Consider the following 19,749-nt stretch of genomic DNA (forward strand, 5'->3'; position numbering starts at 1 on the left):
AGAATGTTGAACTCCTGTTGTAACAGATTACATTGCATTTCGTGTATGCTCTGACATTTTTCATAATAGCTAAAGATGAGGTTTTGAATAGCTGGAATTTCTCCCTTTTCCCCCCCCTGTGTTGAATACTTAACTTGCAAAATAATCATTCTTCAGTGAAGGCACTAATGTTGCACAGATGGTACCAAAGCACTTCCCTTTGATTTTTAATAAGGGACTAGTTTGTCAAAGAGATTTCTCAACTTCTGTTCTGAAACCCGTAGTAGAGAATAATTTGAAAGGCACACAATGTGCATCATTATATTCTTTTGATGCAGATTAATGATAGCTAAACCACATTTTCTAATTGCTCCTTTTTTCCCTGCTCTAGCCTGTTACTGCACTACAACCCAGCTTGGAGATGTGGCTCTCTAGTCTCAAGGCACTGCCTATCTCCTAATATTTTTGTTGTCTCTCAACCCTTTTAACAAATTCAACTCTATTAAATGTCAGCATTAAGAAACTTGTGCTTATTATGTGCAAATAAGTCTAATTTAGAAAGGATTCAATTGATACACTGTGCATATGAATGTTACTTTTAATAGGTAATGGAGACTAAATTTACTGCTTTTATTATAAGCCGATTCTAATATTGTTATTGTGAATAGTCTTTTCACTCTTGCAAGCGCTTAAAATATAGAATTACTAAGACATGCTTTACTGGTTTACCTTGTCTCAATGCATTTCTAAAAATTTTGTGAGGATACTTCTTATGTATAAAAAAGAGAATTAAATCTTAATAGTGGATGGTAATTTTTTCAGTCCTGTCGGGATGCAAGCTCTGGCTTCTGACTTGGAGACAGCAAAGAATTCCTTTGGATCGATTTTTCTCTGAGCAATTTTCTCCAAAGGCAGTTTAACTGGATGCACTTAGTGACTAGATAATACCCTCTTTATATAAATGAACATTTACATATTAAACCGTCAGAACTTCCTTTCAGCTTCCTAGCACTGTCTTTTCTCACTTTCTCCCTCTCATAGTCCACCATAGGATTAGACTTTCAGCAAGGGTAGATTGACCATTTTGTCATTATTTCTACTCCCTACCTTTTATGCTCTGGAAATGGAGGACAGGGGCAGCAGAATCTAAGGTTAAGGTTTTTGCAGATGCTCTGCAGAGCTGTTCAGGTAGAGCTGATGGTAGCTGTGGAGCAGTCCAAATGATGGAGTTATTGAAGACTGCCTGAAAGACAATGTGCACGCCTGGCAGCTTCTTCCCCAGTAGGCTGTGAAGCTGCCCTGGGTGTGCATGGTTAGCCTCCTCCCCATGTGATGGTTCTCTGATAGTGGGCATGGCCTTTTCATCATGTTCCACAAGTGCTTCCTTCCCTGTTCTAAACCATGCAACATACTCTTTTACACATAAAATAGTTGCATGTGAGGAAAAATAATCCTGGGAAGGTATTTATGGGGTGTATTTTTAGCAGGTTTTTAATAACCTCTCTAGTAACCATAGAATCTTGATGATCTTTGAGACCTTTTACAATCTTAAAGTCCAACCATCAACCCAACCCTACCATGACCACTAAACCATGTCCCATGTCTACATGTTTTTTGAACCTCTCCAGGGATGCTGACTACCACCTCCCTGGCCTAGGCTTCACCACTCTTTCAGCAAAGAAATTCTTCCTAATATCCATTCGAAACCTCTGGTGCAGCATAAGCCCGTCTCCTCTCGTCCTATTGGTAGTTACTTAGGAGAAGAGACCAACACTCACCTCCCTGCAACCTCCTTTCAGGGAGTTGTGGATAGCACTAAGGAGAGCACTCCCCTCCGCCTCCTCTTCTCCAGACATGTTCCCCCAGCCTCATAAGACATGTTCCCCAGACTCTTCACCTTTGTTGTAAGTCAGTCCTTGATGAGCTACTAGTAATGACCAGGCTGGTTTAAGAACTCTTGTGGCTGATTTTTTCACAGGCTTTCTTGCTGCCTAAAGTGCTATATACATGGCTTCCAGAATAAAGACCAAACTGAGCTGTGATGCTTTAGATCGTGCTTCTGAAGGACAGAGCCTTTGATTGAATTTGTCACTTGGCCTTTAAAGTCTTACCGTGCTAGACACATCAAAAAGAATTCTGGCCATCACACAATTGCTGCACAAATTACTTTTGCACGCTGATTTTATTCTCGCTCCTGACTTGAAGATGACTGATAGCTCTAGCAAGGTAAATATTTTAGCAGGAAATCTGCTAGTTGTATAAACAGTGAAGGGAAGACAAGTAAATACTGACTCTGTTTTATACTTTGCATCTGTTTGCAATCAAGCTCTTCCTTTTTTTAGATGTTATTGTCAGAGTGAAATTGGATGTGATTTCTTTCTGAAGGCTAGCTAGTTATGAGATTTCAGGCTCAATTTCATGCTTCTTTTTTTCCCCTGTTTGCACCAAGCCCAGCCCTGCAGGAAAACTAAATAGCTGCAGTTCTGTACTTGATGATTGTCTTTAGGTACCTAAATGATTGATTGGCTAGCCTCAACCTGTAGCCTTAAAGATACTTTTGATCTGAATCTTTGCGTACTCCTGTAGTTAAATCTCCTAATATTGAGCAGATTTTAATTCAAGGGGTAAGCAATTTAAATAAAGATTGAAGAAACATTTAACCTTGAAATACTGCTTTAAAAGAAAACCACAAATGTCCATTTTGGTATTGAATTACTAGCTATGCAGTTCTGCTTTAAGTGAAATTTCAAACTTTTTTTTTATAGCTAGGGTATTGGGACTAGTTTGTCTATCTCTGAGTTTATCACAGCTTGCTGTGGCAAACAGGCTATAGCTACTCACATGAAAAATAGTAGGTAAGGTATGGAGAAGACAAATTATCTGCAGAAAGTTAATGCACTGAAGTGAAAGTAATACATTGTTGCAGTGAGTGTCACTTTTAATAACTGAGACTTAGTTTATTTCTAAATATAGTTTATTTCAAGAATGTTTAAAAAAAAAAAATCCCACTAATCTTTGTTTTAGTTCTGTTTGAAAATAACAATATGCTACTTGCCTTGCTAGGCAAAATTAATATTGGTTTTGTGATTGATTGCTATAAATCACCTTGACTTTTGTGAGTGGTAGTCCCTCAGGTTGGAAGCAACAGAAAGAATGAATTGTGTTTTTATTTTTGAGGGCTCATCCAACTAACCCAAAATAATTTGGTTTCTAAGAAGGAATCTGTGAAAAAAACAAACAAACAACCTTAGAAAAATAAAGTTTTTTTACAAAAATCTATTATAATTATTTTGCGATGAAAGAGTTGTCAAAATAAATTAGTGTCTAACTTAGAGGTCACTTTATGCTCCTTAATTTATTTTTAAGCCATTGAGGACACATTGTATAGCTCTAGTTCTCAACTCTTATTTCATGTACTGGGAGTACAGGATATTCCTCTGTCATCTTCATTATTGATTTGTAATATGCTGTGACTTATAAAATTGCTCCACTGCATATTTTTAAAGAAATATTTGAGATCATCAAAGTGTTTAGCTTCCTTGGAATTATTTACTACCAAGGGGTAAAGAATTGAATGACAGGACACAATTATTTACAGATTTTCTATCAGTTCCTCTGATTCATCTGCTGTATCTGTGGAATCACTTCAAATTTCTCAGGAATGTTCAACATCCTTATAAGGATGTGATTTTTGCTTGCAGTTACTCTTCCTGTTCATCTTCAGGTATCTTCAGGCAATATCTTTTTAGAAAATAGTTCGTATACTCTTTTGTGTATGTGCAGACTACTTTGTTAAACCTGCTTCCAGAGAAACCTCAGTGAGAGAACCAGTTTCTCTCCCTCTATAATCTGGTCAGAATATGGACATGAACCTGGACTATTGAGGAAGTTCCTCTGCCAGGGTGCTCGCTCACCCAGTGGATATCTTTAGCTGGGATCCTTGAACTCCAGAGTGGTGTGTGACCTTGCCAGTTGTTTTAAAGCCTTTACATGTGTCTCTGCAGAAGAAATGAAGGCACTTATAGATTGTATTTAGTAACACTTCATCAGCTACTCCGATTATTTGGTTCTCTTCTTTGAGATGTTCTATTGAAGAGTACTCTATAAATTATTTTTCCTCTTTCCTGATGCACTTAGATTCCACAGAAGACATGTTGACACCAGCCAACACAGACTTTGGAAAAAAGAATAAGAAGGAACAGATAAAAATGTGGTTCAGCCCAAGAAGTAGGAAGATTCGATGTGTCCTGGACAAGAGTCAGCCTGAGACTAAAAGCAATGACCTCAGTCAAGACACATCTTCAGTTTATGATTTCTTTCCTTCCCCGCCTCATGAAAAGCCCTCCAAGCCAACAAAAAAAACAACACAGAGTAAGAAGAAGAAGAAGAAAAGTCTAGCAGACATTAACAAAGTGTGGAGCTTAGAGAATCCTGAGCAGAAAGGAGGTGTTGATGAGAAGACTCCCAAGGAAAAGCATGTGACCATCTGCAGTCAACCAGTAGTTGTGTGCACTCTGAAACCAAATAGCCCTGAAGAGACACCTCAGCAGGAGCCTATACAAGAAGCGAACTCCAGTAAACAGACAGAAAATGTAGAAATACCACCACAGGTAAAATCCTCAGAGGAGGAGGATGACAGTGAGGTTGCGTGCCCTGCACAGGTCAGCAAGGAAAAACATGGTGCTACGGAGACACCCCTGTCAATAGAAAATGGAACTACACCTTTAAAACGTGGAAGGGAGCAATCCAGGCTCCCAATGACTTCTCAGTGTAAGAGACCCAGAAGAACTGAGAGGAGCAGTACTGGGAAGTCAGACAGGCAGGCAGATTGCATAGAGGAGGGACCTGGGGGTGGCCCTGTCTCCCCAGTGACCAAACAGAAGACACCAGTTCAGATTTCTTCCTCTGACACCAGAGTGAAGACAAGAAGCGCTGCAGTCTTTCAAGCAGCGAATAGTCCTTCACTCTCAAAATCCTCCTCTACCCCATCTACTTCCAAGACTTGTAGTCAAGTAGGAATACCACAAAGTCCTTCTGTGTTGAAGTCCCCTGGTGGTAACACAGTTGCCAGAAGAAATTACAAAGGAGAGACTTTGCTCCATGTTGCTTCCATCAAGGTAGGACCATCATAGAATTCTAATTCAACTTTAAATAGAGGTTTAAAAAGACAGTGTTGTATTAAAAATATCCTGGAAACTAGTTACTTCAGAACATCCTATTTTGGGGAGTGGGGTATGGGAATCTCACCTTGTGGTCTTGTACTTCAATGTTTATTGGGGAGTTTTCAACCTGATTCTCTGATTTCATAATGAAATTTCTATTGGAATGATCAAAGATGGTTGTACTTGAGAAACTCAAGGTACTACAGTGTCTGTTACACCTGTGAGTTGTGAGAAGTGATAAGCATTCAAATGTTTTGGCTTTATGTGCTAGAAAGCTGTCTCTGTAATAAAGAGTTCACCTAAGTATTTCAGATCTCACTAAGTGACCTTAATCAGTATAACTTGACCTGGTAACTGGGCCAGGACAAGATCTGAATTATCTCTGTGAAGATAACTATGCAACCTTAACTGAGGATAACTATTTCATAGTCTTTGACATCCTCCATCTGGTTCAAGAGGAGTGAGGTGGTGCACCCTGGGACTCCCATGCTGAGCCCGACACTCTGAGCATGCTGTCCTCACTAATAGTGGAGAAGGGACAATTAAGACAGAGTTGGGACCTTTTCAGTAGCCTTCACTGTTACCCTTGGAATAACAGCTGTCACTCACTTTGCTGTTATCTGAGCCAGCTCTTTCTGTGGTAGAGCTTCATGGCTTTGCTCTTTGCAAGGCATGTCCTTCTCTATTACTAGGTAAAAGCTGCATGCAGGCAGGGGAGGTTGGATGCTTGCAGTCAGGCTCATCAGACGCACTAACATGGCAGCTCTTTTCTGAGAGGTCATTTCAAAGAGTTTGTAGTCTGGTAATTTAAATGTAATTCATGCTAAATCATAATGTAGAAATACTGTGTGGTTAATAAACTGCCTGTACTGCTAGAATTGATTCACCTGTAAGCATCCTGACACTTATACAGCACTTCTATTTGTTGAGACAAAGGCTGTTCATGATAAAGAACCATGTCCTCTTTCAAAGGCATTCTAACAAGCCACTCCTGCTGCAAGAGACTTTTTTAAATGGAAGTGGCAGCTGAGCTGAGTCCAAATATCTTACTTGTTGCCATTAATATGGAATTTAGGGAGGAGAAATGAAATGTTGTCCTCATGGGGCTCAAGAGTTTAAAGAATAGAACTCATTGTCTGTCATTGTAAGACGTATATATTCCTCTTTATTAAAGCATTGTTTACAAATTATTCTTCCATGATTTTCTAGAAATTTGTAAGGAAACTGACTGGTTCTAAAAAAAAAAAAATCTACCCTATCTTGACAAGTTTTTACATGGGTAGGGTTTCCAGCATTGTCTGATACCTCTTTGGAACACAAGTATTATAAACAGAGCATCCCTACTGTTTATTCTGAGACTTGAAGTAAACCCTGATATGCCAGTAAGGTGAAATTTCATTGTAAAGTGTTTTGAAGATAAATGAGTAAAAATTAAACAATTAATGCTATAGGAGGTTAGTAGTGTGGCTAGCACTGTGTGTTGGTGTTGGGCCAGCCCCCTGTGAGAAAGGCACAGGGCTATTTCAGTGGCCTGAAAGCTCATGGTAAGAGAGGTGGGGTGAGCAGACACAGGAGTACTTTTTTTAGTCCTGTGTATGAATTCATGTTGGTGTCATCTTTAGATGTTTATGATTATTGAGCTAGAATGGGAAGTTGCTTCTGTTCCTCATTAGCTCTGCAGTGGTTTTCATCTGTCAATGCCATTTGCATTGAGGGACTCATTAGAAAAGGCTTGTTTAACTAGGTAGGGCTTCAGGGTGATCCCAAAGTTAACACTCTTAAATGTAATTAAAATCAGGTAAGGAGAGTGGCATTTTGGTGATGGTCATAGTTTACTTGTACATATCTTTGTTTCCAGCTACTGAGCTTCCAATGCCATTCTTGAGCAAGCTGTTTCACTGTCTCTGAATCACAGAGCAGAAGGTGGTTATACAGTTTGCCTCCTTTAATTTGTAGTGTTCTTTGTTCTTGTTATACAGCTAAGGCATGGGAATGTTATGGCGTTCCTGAGATGTTGCTGCATCCCCTAGTAGCCAGTAAATGTAGACACAGTTCCTAGTCCATGTCAAAGCAGATTAAGACTTCAGTTGCTCAAGCCATCATGATGTGAGGACTTGGTCATTCTGGAGAACTATTGCTCATGGGTTTTGGTAACATTTTACTTCCTGAAGCGGCCAACAAGAAATAGTAGTGATTAATTGCCCTGGGTCTGCTGGGGAATTGCAAAAAAAAAAAACAAAAAAACTTTTTTTTTTTTGGTTGCATGCAGGTATTTCATGTAACCTGTATGTTTCTAGATCAGGCTTCTAAGCTGTAGGAACCCTGCTATGGAACCGATAAATGTCTTTTCTCAAGGAAGCTGGTCTTGAAAATTTGAATCTTTCTATGGTTTGTATATTTGCCTTGTGTGGTTCTGTGTTTTGTTTTTGTTTTTGTTTTTTTTTTCTTATTTGTTGTGTGGTGTTTTTTTGTTTGTTTGTTTTGTTTTGTTTTGTTTTTCCAAATAACCCTGTCATTTTTCTGTGTTTCTGGAGGAAGTATTTATTTCCCAGTTTTGTTTTATAGGTGAATTTGTCTTGTACTTTCCACAGCCAGTCATGTTTTCCCATGTGTACAATAGGAAAAACTTGTAGCTGTCACTTCCCCCTCAAAGTGAAATAAAGTCTAATTCTCTGGGACTTCATTAATTATAAAAAGAAATCTGTATTATTTTCATTAGCTGTTAGGGTCTAATACCCTGAATTTAATTAAAGCTAATGTGAGTTCTCCCTTTTTTTTCTTCTTTAAAAGAGATAATAAACAACATTATCAGGCATTAAAATTAAGTGTATTTTGCTGTTTCAGATTATTCTGGGGGATTGTCCCCATTTACTGCTACTAGTTATTAACTCACTGAAATCAAAATGGTTTTCCAGAAAGGTTCTTGTGTGGATCAATTTAATGCTGAGCTGAACTAATAAATTAAAATAAATGCAGCTCTTCCAAAAGCAAACAGCTGTCATGTTTATCTTCCCCCATAGTCATTAAAGGTAAAAATTCCAATTAGTTAAAATAGAAAGGTGACCTATTACACTCCTAATTTTCTAAACTGGTGGGAAATTGCCCAATCAACAGCCCTTCCACATAGGAATTTTTCTACAGTAAAATAAGAAGTTGTTCACAGGACTAGCTCTTAGGTTGGCATTTAAAAATGCAGCATGATCTGTACTAAATAGTTAGTAGTCTTAAACTACTCTGAAGAGGAAAAAAGGTGTAGTTACTTGTTAGAGTATTTCAGGTTTTGGTTTTGCCTGTGTTTCTTCTGCATTGACAGTGGAGACAATGAAGCAGTTCATGGTGTGGAGTCTGCCACTATGGATTCTAGGAAGAGGAATAGTGAAGCACGATACAAAAGGCTAACAGGCCCATGGCAACAGCCTCACTGTTAGAAAGGAGTGGATGGGAGTAGCTGGGAGATAGGTTTAGTTTTTACGCTTCAAGTTAGAACTACTTGGAGAGTTGTCATTGTTCTGAGGAAAGAAGAAATTGAATCTGTGCAGACCATTTGTTTAATCTGAAGAAAGAAAAGGAACATTTGGACCAGTTTTGGTTACCTTGTGTTCCAGGGACTTTGCCTCCTGTTCCAGGGACCCTTTAATTTTGACAGTTGACCAGAAGGGCCTTCATAAAGGCCTCACCCATGGCTAGCCTGCTGTGCTGGAGTCTTCCTATGCACTGTAATAACTAGTAGATAATTCCTTCCAAGCCTGTGAGACTGCTCTTCCTTTTTATTGCTTTGTCACTGGTTAAAGACACATCAGAAAGGAGAGTGAAAGAAGATTTTGTGGGTTTGTGAGCATGTGGTGGCCAACACCAGAATACCTTTCAGATCTTTTTTCAGGTGTCTGACCTTGTCAGTTGTGCAGTTCCTTGCTGTGTTGGCAGATGGGAACATCTTATTGGTTGAGTGTTGGGTCACACATGTACCTGGAAGGAACATCTCCCCTCCTGCCTTTCCTCTTGAAGCCTCTGGGTGCAAGAGGGGAGTGTGTGGAGGCTGACACTCACAGCCTCTCCTGAGCAAAAGGCAGAGGGTGGCAGCAGCGTTCCTGCAAACAGCTTCACAGTAAATTAATTAATCTGTTGATCCATGGTCTTGTCCAGACCTCACAATTTTTTGTGGCAGGTGACTTAGCTGTGTGTATAATATCTGTTTTATTGGAGAAATGAGAGCTGCTGGCCAAAACTATCAGGATGTCTCAGATGCAGGTGTTGCACCTGAGACTGCTTTGAGGTTGTAGTTTGACATTGACTCTAATATTAAAGCCAAGTGGCACAGGAATGGCAAAGCAGCCTCCTGATTATGGGTAGTATCCAGCAGGTAGCTTAAGACAAATATGAAGTGGTGTAATGGTTTCAAATGCAGAACTTAAGGATGTGAAAACTGGCCAGGAGTCAAAGCAATTCATCTTCCCAGGAGCTGATGAGAAAGCTGAGAAGCAAATTGCCATTTCTTTTTCCATAATGCTTGGCTGCTACTCCTCTTGTTTCTAAGGTGGGTTAGTCTTCTTGAATGTTTTCATTTTGTTAAGGCTTTGTCATGGAGGCACCCACAAAACAAGACAGCATAGTTACTTGTAGACTTCTTAGTTAAGAAGTGATCTGCTGGGTAGGGAATTAATTTGGAGAAATTTGAGGTGAGGAACTTCTTGGTTCCTGGAAAGAGCTGATTGGAGCATTGGTATTTACTATAAATGCCAATTCATATTTGCCCCCTTTCTCCACTTAAGAGTTGTAAATAACTTACTCTGCCCCTCTATCCCCCTACACCTCCAATAACTTAAGCAGATGTATCTGGGTTTGGTGGGGGGTGTCTCACTTATTTGGTTACCTTTGAATAAAGGGAGAGGTGTTTTGTTGACGTGGTACAGATTTTTCGCTTCATCTTCATGTACTGCCCTAATTCTTTGAATCTCTTTCTTTTGAACTGGTAGAATATGTTTTCATTAACTTAAAAATTTGAATGTGAGCTTTGGGTGGAAGATACCTATAGCTAATGGAAATAGTAAAGGGTAAAATGGGGGAAAAAAAAAATCAAGCAACTATAAAATAGGGCTGAAAAGGACACATGTAGTTCTTCTTAACTATCTGTATTAAAATCATGACACAACTGACTTGAAAACAAAACACACGTGCCAAAATCCGTGTCTAAGCCAAGTGAGGTTGTTTTTTGGGGTTTATGTCATCTGCACCTGCAGGAATTAAATTCTCATTGGGATGGTGTTTGTAAAGCTCTGTTAAGTGTCCTTCTCCTTGTAAGCTAATGCTGTCTTCTACATCTGCCAACAGATGGCCCCAATGCCTTTCAGGCTTCTACAGTTTTCAGAGCTCTCTTAAGCTGTAGCAGAGGAAGAGCAAACTCATTGCATTATTGTGTTGTCATTATACATAAGCTTTGTTATGAGTTAAAATGTCCTTTGCTTTGTTTCTTCCAAACAGATAATTTTACATTCTGTGGTAGTTTATGCCTCTTCAGAAGGTGTTTGTAATCCTTCATTGATAATGAGATAACAAATCATAGGGAAATGTTTCTTTTTAAAATGTGAGCATTCTTCTAGCTGATGTTTGACTGTTCTCAGTTTCTGAGCAAGCAGCATCTCCAGTTAGGTTTCCACTCTGCTGTGCAAAGAGAAGCTCTGAAGCCCCTGCTATGGCTACGACTGTATTTGGGACAAGTGATTTTATGCTAGCATTGCTAGATCAAGTAAACTCAAGGGGCTAGGTGTACAAAGCCTATCTCAGTACTAGTCAAAGCACAAAGCATATTTGAATTAGTAATTCAAAACTCTCAGAGCAGTGGGCAGGTACAGGTACATTCTCTTCTGCTTTCTTACTTGTGGAGGAAAGACACGTAGTATATAGGTACTTGTGGCTGGGACTTGACCCTACCAGGTGCTTAACCTTCCTTGCTTAGTGTTGAGCAAAACATATATTAATTTTTAAGTGTGTAAGCAATTCCATCAACTCTGCTAGAACTGGTCAGTGTGTTAACTACACTTTAGCTTCAGGATCACTGTCAGATGATGATGGTCCTCTTTGCAGAAGGGACCCCAATACAGCTCTCCTAAGGGTCTGCTTCTTGAAGTTTCATCTTCTTTTTTAACTAATTATTCACAATGTAATGACTGAAGAGCCTCTGGGGGGACAAAAGGCATGTTCTCCAGGCTGTGAACAATTTTGTTAGCATCCTTCTTGCAACCCTGATTGCCAGCACCCATCTAGTCACTGTGCAGTGGAGCTGGCGTGACAGCTTCCCCTCCCTTTCTGTCGCTCTCAATTGCTAGGTGCTGCTTCAGGGAGCAGGTTCCATTTACAGCTGAGGCAATGACAATGTTTGTCTTCTGTAAACAGCAAAACATCAATTTTCTAATTTTTTACTTAGACCTGGATTTCATTCTGTGCATGTTGGCAATACCAGTGTCCACACCAGCAACATTTCCTTTGATAAAACTGTGGCAAGGTTTTACAAATCAATGCTCACATAACTGTTCTGAAGATCTGTGATACTGCCTAATGCCCACACAAATTATTAGCTATGCTTACTGCTCTGAAGGAGTACTCTTGAAATGTCAACCCTTGCTGTACACATTTGCAAACTTAACGTTAAATGATAAGCTCAAATCTCACTCATTATAGATAATTGTATCTTCTCTCTGTAGAACAAGATCTAATGCTGAGCCCTGTCTATTACCTTGCAACTCTAAAGTATTCAAACAGCAGCGTATTCTTTAATTGCTTTGGAAGGTAACATTTTGCTGGGACAGCTAGCTTGTGAATATAATGCATGAGATTTATCTCTGATGTGTTAATTTGCTTGTCTGTTGTAAAGACAGTGATTCTCAGCATTTTTTTGGTGAATTTTGAGTTTTGAATTGTCGCTTGCTGGATTTATTTCTGCTGAGCAGAGTCTTAGTATTCTCTCAAAAGAGTAAAGATTAAAGCTATTTTGTTTGTCCAAAGTGTTCCTTGATAACAAAAAAATAAATGGGATTAATTTTTTTTTTTTTAAGCTTAGTTTAATATTCTTACACCTTTCCTAAAGTATGCCATGGAGTAATAGTTAGGAATTCCTTGCCACCACCTAGGGGCACAGAACTTTTTATATATAATGGATTAAACTTCTCTTCCCTCCCTCCCTCCAGGTCCTAATATTGAGATATTTCAGATTTGGCCAGGGACAGGCGCTAGATATCAGTCTCTTCACTGGGGATCACAATAGCCTTGTCTAGGGAAAGTGTTAGTGGTCATCTTGAAATGCTTGGTTGGAGCAGGTCCTGAAAACGTCCCACAGGGCAGAGAGGCTGACCTTTGCCATCGCTGCTCTGTGCTGACAAATGCCATTGGCAGGAACTGGCTGACGTGGCACAATGTGAGTTTCAGGTGTGTCATGGTGTAGGGACAGGGCTGCCCCCAGACCGGTAACAGACTCTCTGTTAGCCCCCTGTTCCGCCCCTCTCCCCCAAAGGGTAAGAGAGAGAGACTTACCAATTGGAAAAGAAAACAGCTTTAATAATGCTACTGATAAGAGTAAAAATAAAAATAAAATGGAATATATACAAATAAATACAAAACCAGTATCAAACCCAGCTCCACCCCCCAATGGCAATGTGTCACTGTTACCCCCAATGCTGGGAGCAGCACATGGGGACAGGTCCCAGGCGGGACTCAGCCACAGACAGCAGCTGGGCACAGGAGCTGGATTCTGGAGCTCAGTTCAGGAACACACAGCTCAGGATCAAAGGCAGGATGGATGAAGTCCTCCTCCAATGCAGCCACTGCAGGAGCAGCCAGAGCGAGCCAGAAGGCGGAAGGGAGACGGAAGAGGTGACACAAGGGGTTCCCCTCCTGATCCTTCAGCTTTTATACTGAATATGACAGATATGGGATGGAATACCCCTTTGGTGAATCTTAGGGTCACTTGTCTTGTCTGCTTCTCCCTGCAGGTGTCGCTTTACTTTCTGCTCCACTCTGTGTGGTACACAAGCTTAGCAGTGACCTTGGTGTGCACACCAATCCTTGGTAGTAACTCTAAACGTGGAGTGTTACCACTGCTAAATGCAGACATGTGAAAATATGCTGCTAACTTCAGGCAGTGCAGTTAATTAGAAGAGCTTTTGCTGAAAAGTAAAATCATTGAACAGAATCAGCTCTGTTCTACCCCAAACCGGGTGTGGACAGTGCTGGGCAAGGAGAAGGGGATCAGAGTCTGTTTTCAGTCTCTCTGGATTACTTTTCCCACCTGCTTTTAAGAAGACCTCCACTGCAGGGATTTTCTTGCCTTAGTTTCTGCAGGAGGCTTCTCCTTGCCCATTTGTAGCTTCATCTGTATATTTTCCAATCTTATTAACAACCTGCTCTATACTTGCCTTTTGAAATTGTCAAAACCTGTGATTTTTGCCTGGAGAAAAGGAGGCTTAGGAGAGACTTTATCATTCTCTACAACTACCTAGAAAAAGATTGTAGTGAGGTGAGGGTTGGTCTCTTCTCCTAAGGAAGAAGCAATATGACAAGAGGAAACAGCCTCAAGTTGCTCCAGGGGAAGTTTAGGCTGGATATTAGGAAAAATTTCTTCACGGAAAGGGTTGTGTTTAAGCCTGGCCCAGACTGCCCAGGCAGAGGTGGAGTCCCCATCCCTGGAGGGACTGAAAGGCTAATTGTAGATGTGATGCTGAGGGACATGGTTTAACGGTGCCCTGGCAGTGCTGTGTTAATGATTTGCCTTCATTGTCATCTTGAAGGTCTCTTCCAACCAGAACAATTCTATGATTTCCAAATTCTGTTGAGTTGCTTCCTTTGCCTGCTCAGCCTGCTTCATCTCCCCTTAATCCCTATTCCTCATAAGTTTCCTTGCTTACAGTAAAAAATGAATATAGTTTTATTGCAGAAAGCAAATGAGAACCATTTGGTGAAGAGTAACTGCCAGGGAAAGTGTCAGTCAGTTTCAAAATAAGTAGTAATTGCAGAGTTAAATAAAACTCTCCCTTCTCACTTGTGGAAAACAATTTATAGAAGCTTGTCAGGCATATTAATCTATTTCACCTATGCATGCTTCTAGCCAGTTATGCAGATTAGTTTGAAAAAAATCCAGTCTGAAGGACAAGGAAATTCTGAATAAGTATTCCTGATTTTAATCCTTGCAGTTGACTCTAGTGGATAGATTGCAATGAGCACAAACTTGTCCTTTTATTCAGAGTTAAGTCTGTTATGTGCATCATTTTAATCTAAAATATATATATTTGTGTGAAACATCTAAGTGCTTCTAAACAAACAGTAATGATGAACTGTGGTCTCCAAAGCAGTTGGGGTTTTGTTATGCTGACAATATCTAAATGGAAGACTTGTATTACTACATTTTTATTGCAGCTAAATTTATAATTATGCATCTTTAAAATTTTTGTTGTCTTTGTGTTTCTTCTTCATTGCTTTTTAATAACTGTTTTTTTTTCCTATGTAGGGTGACTTAGCAGCTGTTGAACAGCTGCTGAAAAATGGTGCAGATCCCAATGTCAAAGATAATGCTGGCTGGACACCACTGGTGAGTGCTGAAGAGTTTTCTTCTGTCAGCTGTCTTTTCATGAGATTTCATTTCATCTATCCTTTCCTCTCCCACATTTTAGTTCCCTTTACACATATTTAGGTGACAGAGTTATGCAATGTGAAGAAGTGACAGTAAGGAAGCTTAAAAAATTTTAGTAACTACAGACCTGCCCAAATCCAGCTCTGCTTTCCTGGGATAGGGCATGGCAAGAGCTCTACCAGCCTGCCATTCTGCAAATGCAGGAAATATAACTATGATAACTAGAAAACAATCAATTGCAGGCAATGTGTATATTTTATTGGTTCTTAATGTCCTCAGTGTTCTTTACCATTTAGGAAATAGATATCAAGCAGCTGAATGAAAAAAATTGTTCAGTTGAATTACAGAAAACAAACAAAAGGTTATTATCAACCATGACTTTTCTTCTTCTCCTGAAGAATACGCTTGACAGAGTCTGTAATCTGGAAAGCTTTGTTCCCTGTAGTCTGATTTGCAGACAATTGGCCTTGGTTCAGTTCTTCTCCGTGCGCTTTATTAGCGCTGGGTTCCGAGGTTAATTCACGTCAGGAATATAATGTGGCATCCTTGTGTCGTCTTCCCCCACCATCTACCCAGAGGCATGAAAAGGCACGTGTTAACTGGTGTGACAGAAGTCCTTCCTCTGAATTCCATTTCACTTGAGTTTCCTTCCTTGTGGGTTCACGGGACCAGCACGAGGCCTGTAACCACGGGCACAGAGACGTGGTGGAGCTGCTGCTGCGGCACAAGGCGCTGGTGAACACGACGGGCTACCAGAACGACTCCCCGCTGCACGACGCGGCCAGGAACGGGCACCTCGGCGTGGTCCAGCTGCTGCTTTTGCACGGCGCCTCCCGTGAGGCAGTGTAAGTACATGTGGGATCTTACTTCAGCTGTGGACTGGCTACAGCTGCTGTTTCCGGGTGTCTGTTAAGTACCTATGATGCAAAGCTAGTAATAAATGTGATTTATTTCAAGTGAGGGGGTGGGTGTTGAACATAGACTCTGTTATACTTAGATCCCCCTTTTCCAGGTAGGTGTTTCCTTTCTGGTTTGCTTTTTTTTGAGGATATATGAGTCATAGATAGCTGGAGTGTTGGATAGTGACAAAATCTGCTTACCTTATTTTATACTTTTCTGTTGGCATCTTGTTATAGCTACAGTCAGATCCGTAGATGCAGAGCTAGATGAGTTTTGAACTGCTGCAGTTGTTTTTTTCTTTCTGCTTTTACTACACTACTTACTAGCAGAAGGCACTTTGGTCTGGTCCCTTCTACCTTCACAAATTATGTAGGCACATGCTGAGATTTGGGGCAGGTGTTTTTTTTTGTTTCGTGTGTTGTTGTTGTTGGTTTTTGTTTTTTTTTTTGTTTGTTTGTTTCTATTCAGGATTAAAGCACTAATCCTTGGTACACTTTTTAATTAAAAAAAAAAAAAAAAGAAGCTTGGAAATATTTTCACTTGAATCATCTGTGCAGTTATACCTCCTGAAGGTTTTGGCATTTGTGTATTCAAGGTACTAAAGAATCTGTTAGTCTGTGAATAACTCTGCAAGCTATTAGTATTTCAGACACCAAATGTGGTTTCGGGTGTTGTAGTATTGTGGTTTTGCCAGAACCCGTGTATAAAATTTGAGTCCAATGCATGTTGTCAACAGCTGTGTGTATATAGTAACACGATAGGATGAAGTCTTGCATGACATGAATTTCCTTGCCAGCTGCATAAAGAAGTATTAACAAGTTCAGCTTAATCTCTTCAGTTCTCCATATTAGCTCTTGAAGCTTACAGAATTAAGATACTCTGTGGAAAAGCGTAGGGTCTTTGAAAACAGTCCTAATCTTGAATATACTGGAGTTTAAAAACAACAAAACAAAGCCACAGAACTTTAGCATGAAAAAGTAAACAAGGATCAATTGTTGATCTCCCTTTGTTCTTGAACAACAAAGACTAGTACATTACATCTTGAAAAGCCACAGCTCCAGAAACTAATTTTCAAGCCTCTTGAGTATTGGGAACTGGTTGTATGACACTTATCACTTGTCTGTCTGGTATTTGAAAGCGTAGCACAGCCAGCAGCTTTGATGCAAGATGTTGACAGGACTTAAGCACCAGTAGATTTGCACAGCACAGACTCAAAATGCCAGCAGTGGACTCTGCAGGTCTCTCATTAGCCTTAGTCACTGTCACATGTGTTCACGCAACCTGGGATGAAGCTGAACTTCTTTCAGCTCATTCTACCTGAGCAAACATGACTTTCTATTGAAACAGAAGCTTTTTAATCGTGGAAGGAGAAATTTAGGTAAAGCTTAAACTCCCTATTAGCTTTTCCCTGGTTGCAGGTAATGTTCAGTTGTATATTAAAACAGCGTGACAGAGGATGTATCACCCTGCAACTAACTGCCTCTTGTAGTACATCTTAGTATCAAAAATGGCTTCTAACCTGCTTGTAACTATGCACTGGTCTTGACTCAGTCCCCAGTGTGTTTGGAATCTTGTGTGTATGTTTATATATATATACTTTTTATTTTAACTTAAAATCTTTTTGGGAACAAATTTAGCAGCCTTTAATCTTTGTTTCAGCTGGCAAAAGGAACGACAGGTGTTTTGGCAACAATCCAGTCTTGTTTGTCCCCCCCTGGAAAAACTGAGGCTTCCAAACCTTCTGTGGGCGCTCTGGCTGGAATGCGACTGTGTGTGTTGCTACTACATTGGTGAAGAAAAGGGGTTGGGTTCTTTTTTTCCCCCCTCTATTTTTACAGAGAGCATTAGAGGCACAGAGAAAGGGATGTACAAGCAAAGTGTTCAGGCTCACACAGTAAGACTTAACTGACATCTCCCAAACACTACCAAGAAACAACAGAAACAAGAACTGTATATCTGAGACTGCTGAGAATCTGCTTTGTTTCTCCATCCCTTCCTTCCTGTGCCCTGCTAGCTTCCAGTGAGGAATTGTTCTGTGATCTTTCCCTGGATCATGACTTTGCAAATCTTACAGGTTGTTTGTTTGGTTTATTTTTCTGCCACTGCCTCTGGAAGTTGTAGTCCAAATTAAACAGTGGCTGGATTTGTCTAGGTAAGGGGATTTGAACCTTCTTTAATGTAGAAGGTTTAAATATTTTTTTCTTTTCCTAGTGGATGCAGGCACCCTTGTAATGAAATTGCATCTGAGAAAGAGCTTGCTTTTCTTCAGTGACATTTTTTCCTAGATCCCTGAGACCTGCAGACCACAGTTCTAAAAACAGGAGGTGAGAAGAAGGTGGTCACTTAAGGTGGTGCAGTTATAATTCTTTTCAGTATGACTAGTTATAATTGGCCCCTTTGTACTTAATGCAGGATCAGCACCTTCACATTATTACTCTTTAAAGTCGAAATTGAGCTGTGATGAATAGAACTTGCATTCCTTCTCAAAGGCTTACTTTCTTTATGAATATACCTGAGGAATGCCTTAACTTCAGAGGTGTGCAGTGTGTGAAGTAAGACTACATCAAGCCAATTTTGTCCAACTGACAGATTTGTCCAATTTTAGTTTACATTGGGTTTTTGGTGTACAAAACTCCTTCTAGTCCTTTCATGGGCTCTCAATGAACTAACTTCCAGTCCAGGAGAGGGTCTTCTTTATCCTAGCCTATTAAAGTGATTCTTCATTGCCTCACAGGGGCAGGAAGGGAAGTTTGATTAGTTCACTGTGATTACTTAAAGTCTTTTCCCCTAGCTAAGCTAAATAAAATGTGAACACAATAAATGTATTCCAGTGTTACTTGGGACACCACAAAGTGTTTAGCTTGGAACCTCACAAAAGTGACTGATGTCTTGCTGCCGTTCTGACCGTAGAATTAACTCGGTTTTGTGTCTTAATGTCCCTTGTGTGCTGGAGAGTTAATCTACTGGAATAAAAACAGCTCTTGTGTTCAATAGCTTGCTTAGAGCAATATTTTGAAGTTTAGCACGATACTCAATTGTGCAAGATGAAATATGTTTTTAAAGATGTGCAGTATTTACTGACTGCAGGCCCAAAGGCAGGTAAGATCCACTGATCTGTGGAGGGATGTAAGAGAGAGCTGGGAGCAAATACAGCTGCTTCCTAAGGGAGACAAGTTCATGAGGCACACAAGTATTGGCATAACCTTAGCCATCAGAGCTGAGACTTCACAATTTCACATTTAGATCATCAGGTTCACAGACCCATGGAGAACATTGCATTCCAAATGTCTCTCAGGCTATTTTTTTCTCCTTGCATGTTAATACCTAGTGCATTAAGCAACCGTACATAATATGAAACAGCTACAGGTCTTCTGGACTAAGCAAATACAGATGCAAGCAACCTCTTTTACCAGAAAGCAATCCTGGGATTTCAGTTGTCCTTGGCAAAATTATTTTTTTTTTTTTTAAAATCTGTAAGATTTAATAGTTGTGGCACTTCATTTGCAGTTTGAAGTTTTCACTGACTAGGAAAGATATGAACTACAAATGAAAAATATTATATGGACCAGTGGACCTATTAATTGTCCTGCTGGCCTAGTTAATTTTTTTAAGTTAATCTCCTACACATAGCTAATTTTTATTTTTATAGCTTTTTTTCATGTGCTCACTCTCTTGAATTCTGTCTTTCTTGCCTTGCTTCATAGCAAGCCAAGTGATTTGAAAAATTAGATCTGTGCATTTGCAATTTCACAGTACTTCCTAAATGCTTTCACTCAAATGGGCTGTCTTGCCAGTTCTTCATGCACAATAAGTTTAGCATTAGTAAAAATTGTTGTTGCCTTTTTTTTTTTTAGGTGTAGGCTGTCTTTGTGTAGTTTTGACTGATTCTGATGAAGGCTGTGGGAATACTTAGGGATAGATAGACTGTGGTCCTCAATTATGAATGGCATAAGGGCAAAAACTATTATAACCTGCAGTTAATTCCAGGAGGCATTAGACCATGACACTGACATAATTTTGTCTGCTTTTTCTAAGTGAAGACAGGCAAGGACTTTGCTGTCTGAGTGCAAGACAGCACTCTTAACTTCCTGC

General features: G+C 39.9%; 1 protein-coding gene across 1 annotated transcript in view; it reads left to right on the forward strand.

The window, feature by feature from the left end:
• The window catches only part of BARD1 (BRCA1 associated RING domain 1), a gene marked incomplete at its 5' end in the record, with an annotated part of 41,998 nt that overhangs the window by 3,506 nt on the left and 18,743 nt on the right, over positions 1-19,749 (forward strand). The window contains 3 exons of the mRNA XM_008936512.1: positions 4,117-5,096; positions 14,635-14,715; positions 15,430-15,602. Coding sequence (XP_008934760.1) covers positions 4,117-5,096; positions 14,635-14,715; positions 15,430-15,602 — 1,234 coding nt within the window. The remainder of the gene's footprint in view (positions 1-4,116; positions 5,097-14,634; positions 14,716-15,429; positions 15,603-19,749) is intronic.

Source organism: Merops nubicus, unplaced genomic scaffold (assembly GCF_000691845.1).
Source record: "Merops nubicus isolate BGI_N331 unplaced genomic scaffold, ASM69184v1 scaffold8693, whole genome shotgun sequence".
Taxonomy (NCBI): domain Eukaryota; kingdom Metazoa; phylum Chordata; class Aves; order Coraciiformes; family Meropidae; genus Merops; species Merops nubicus.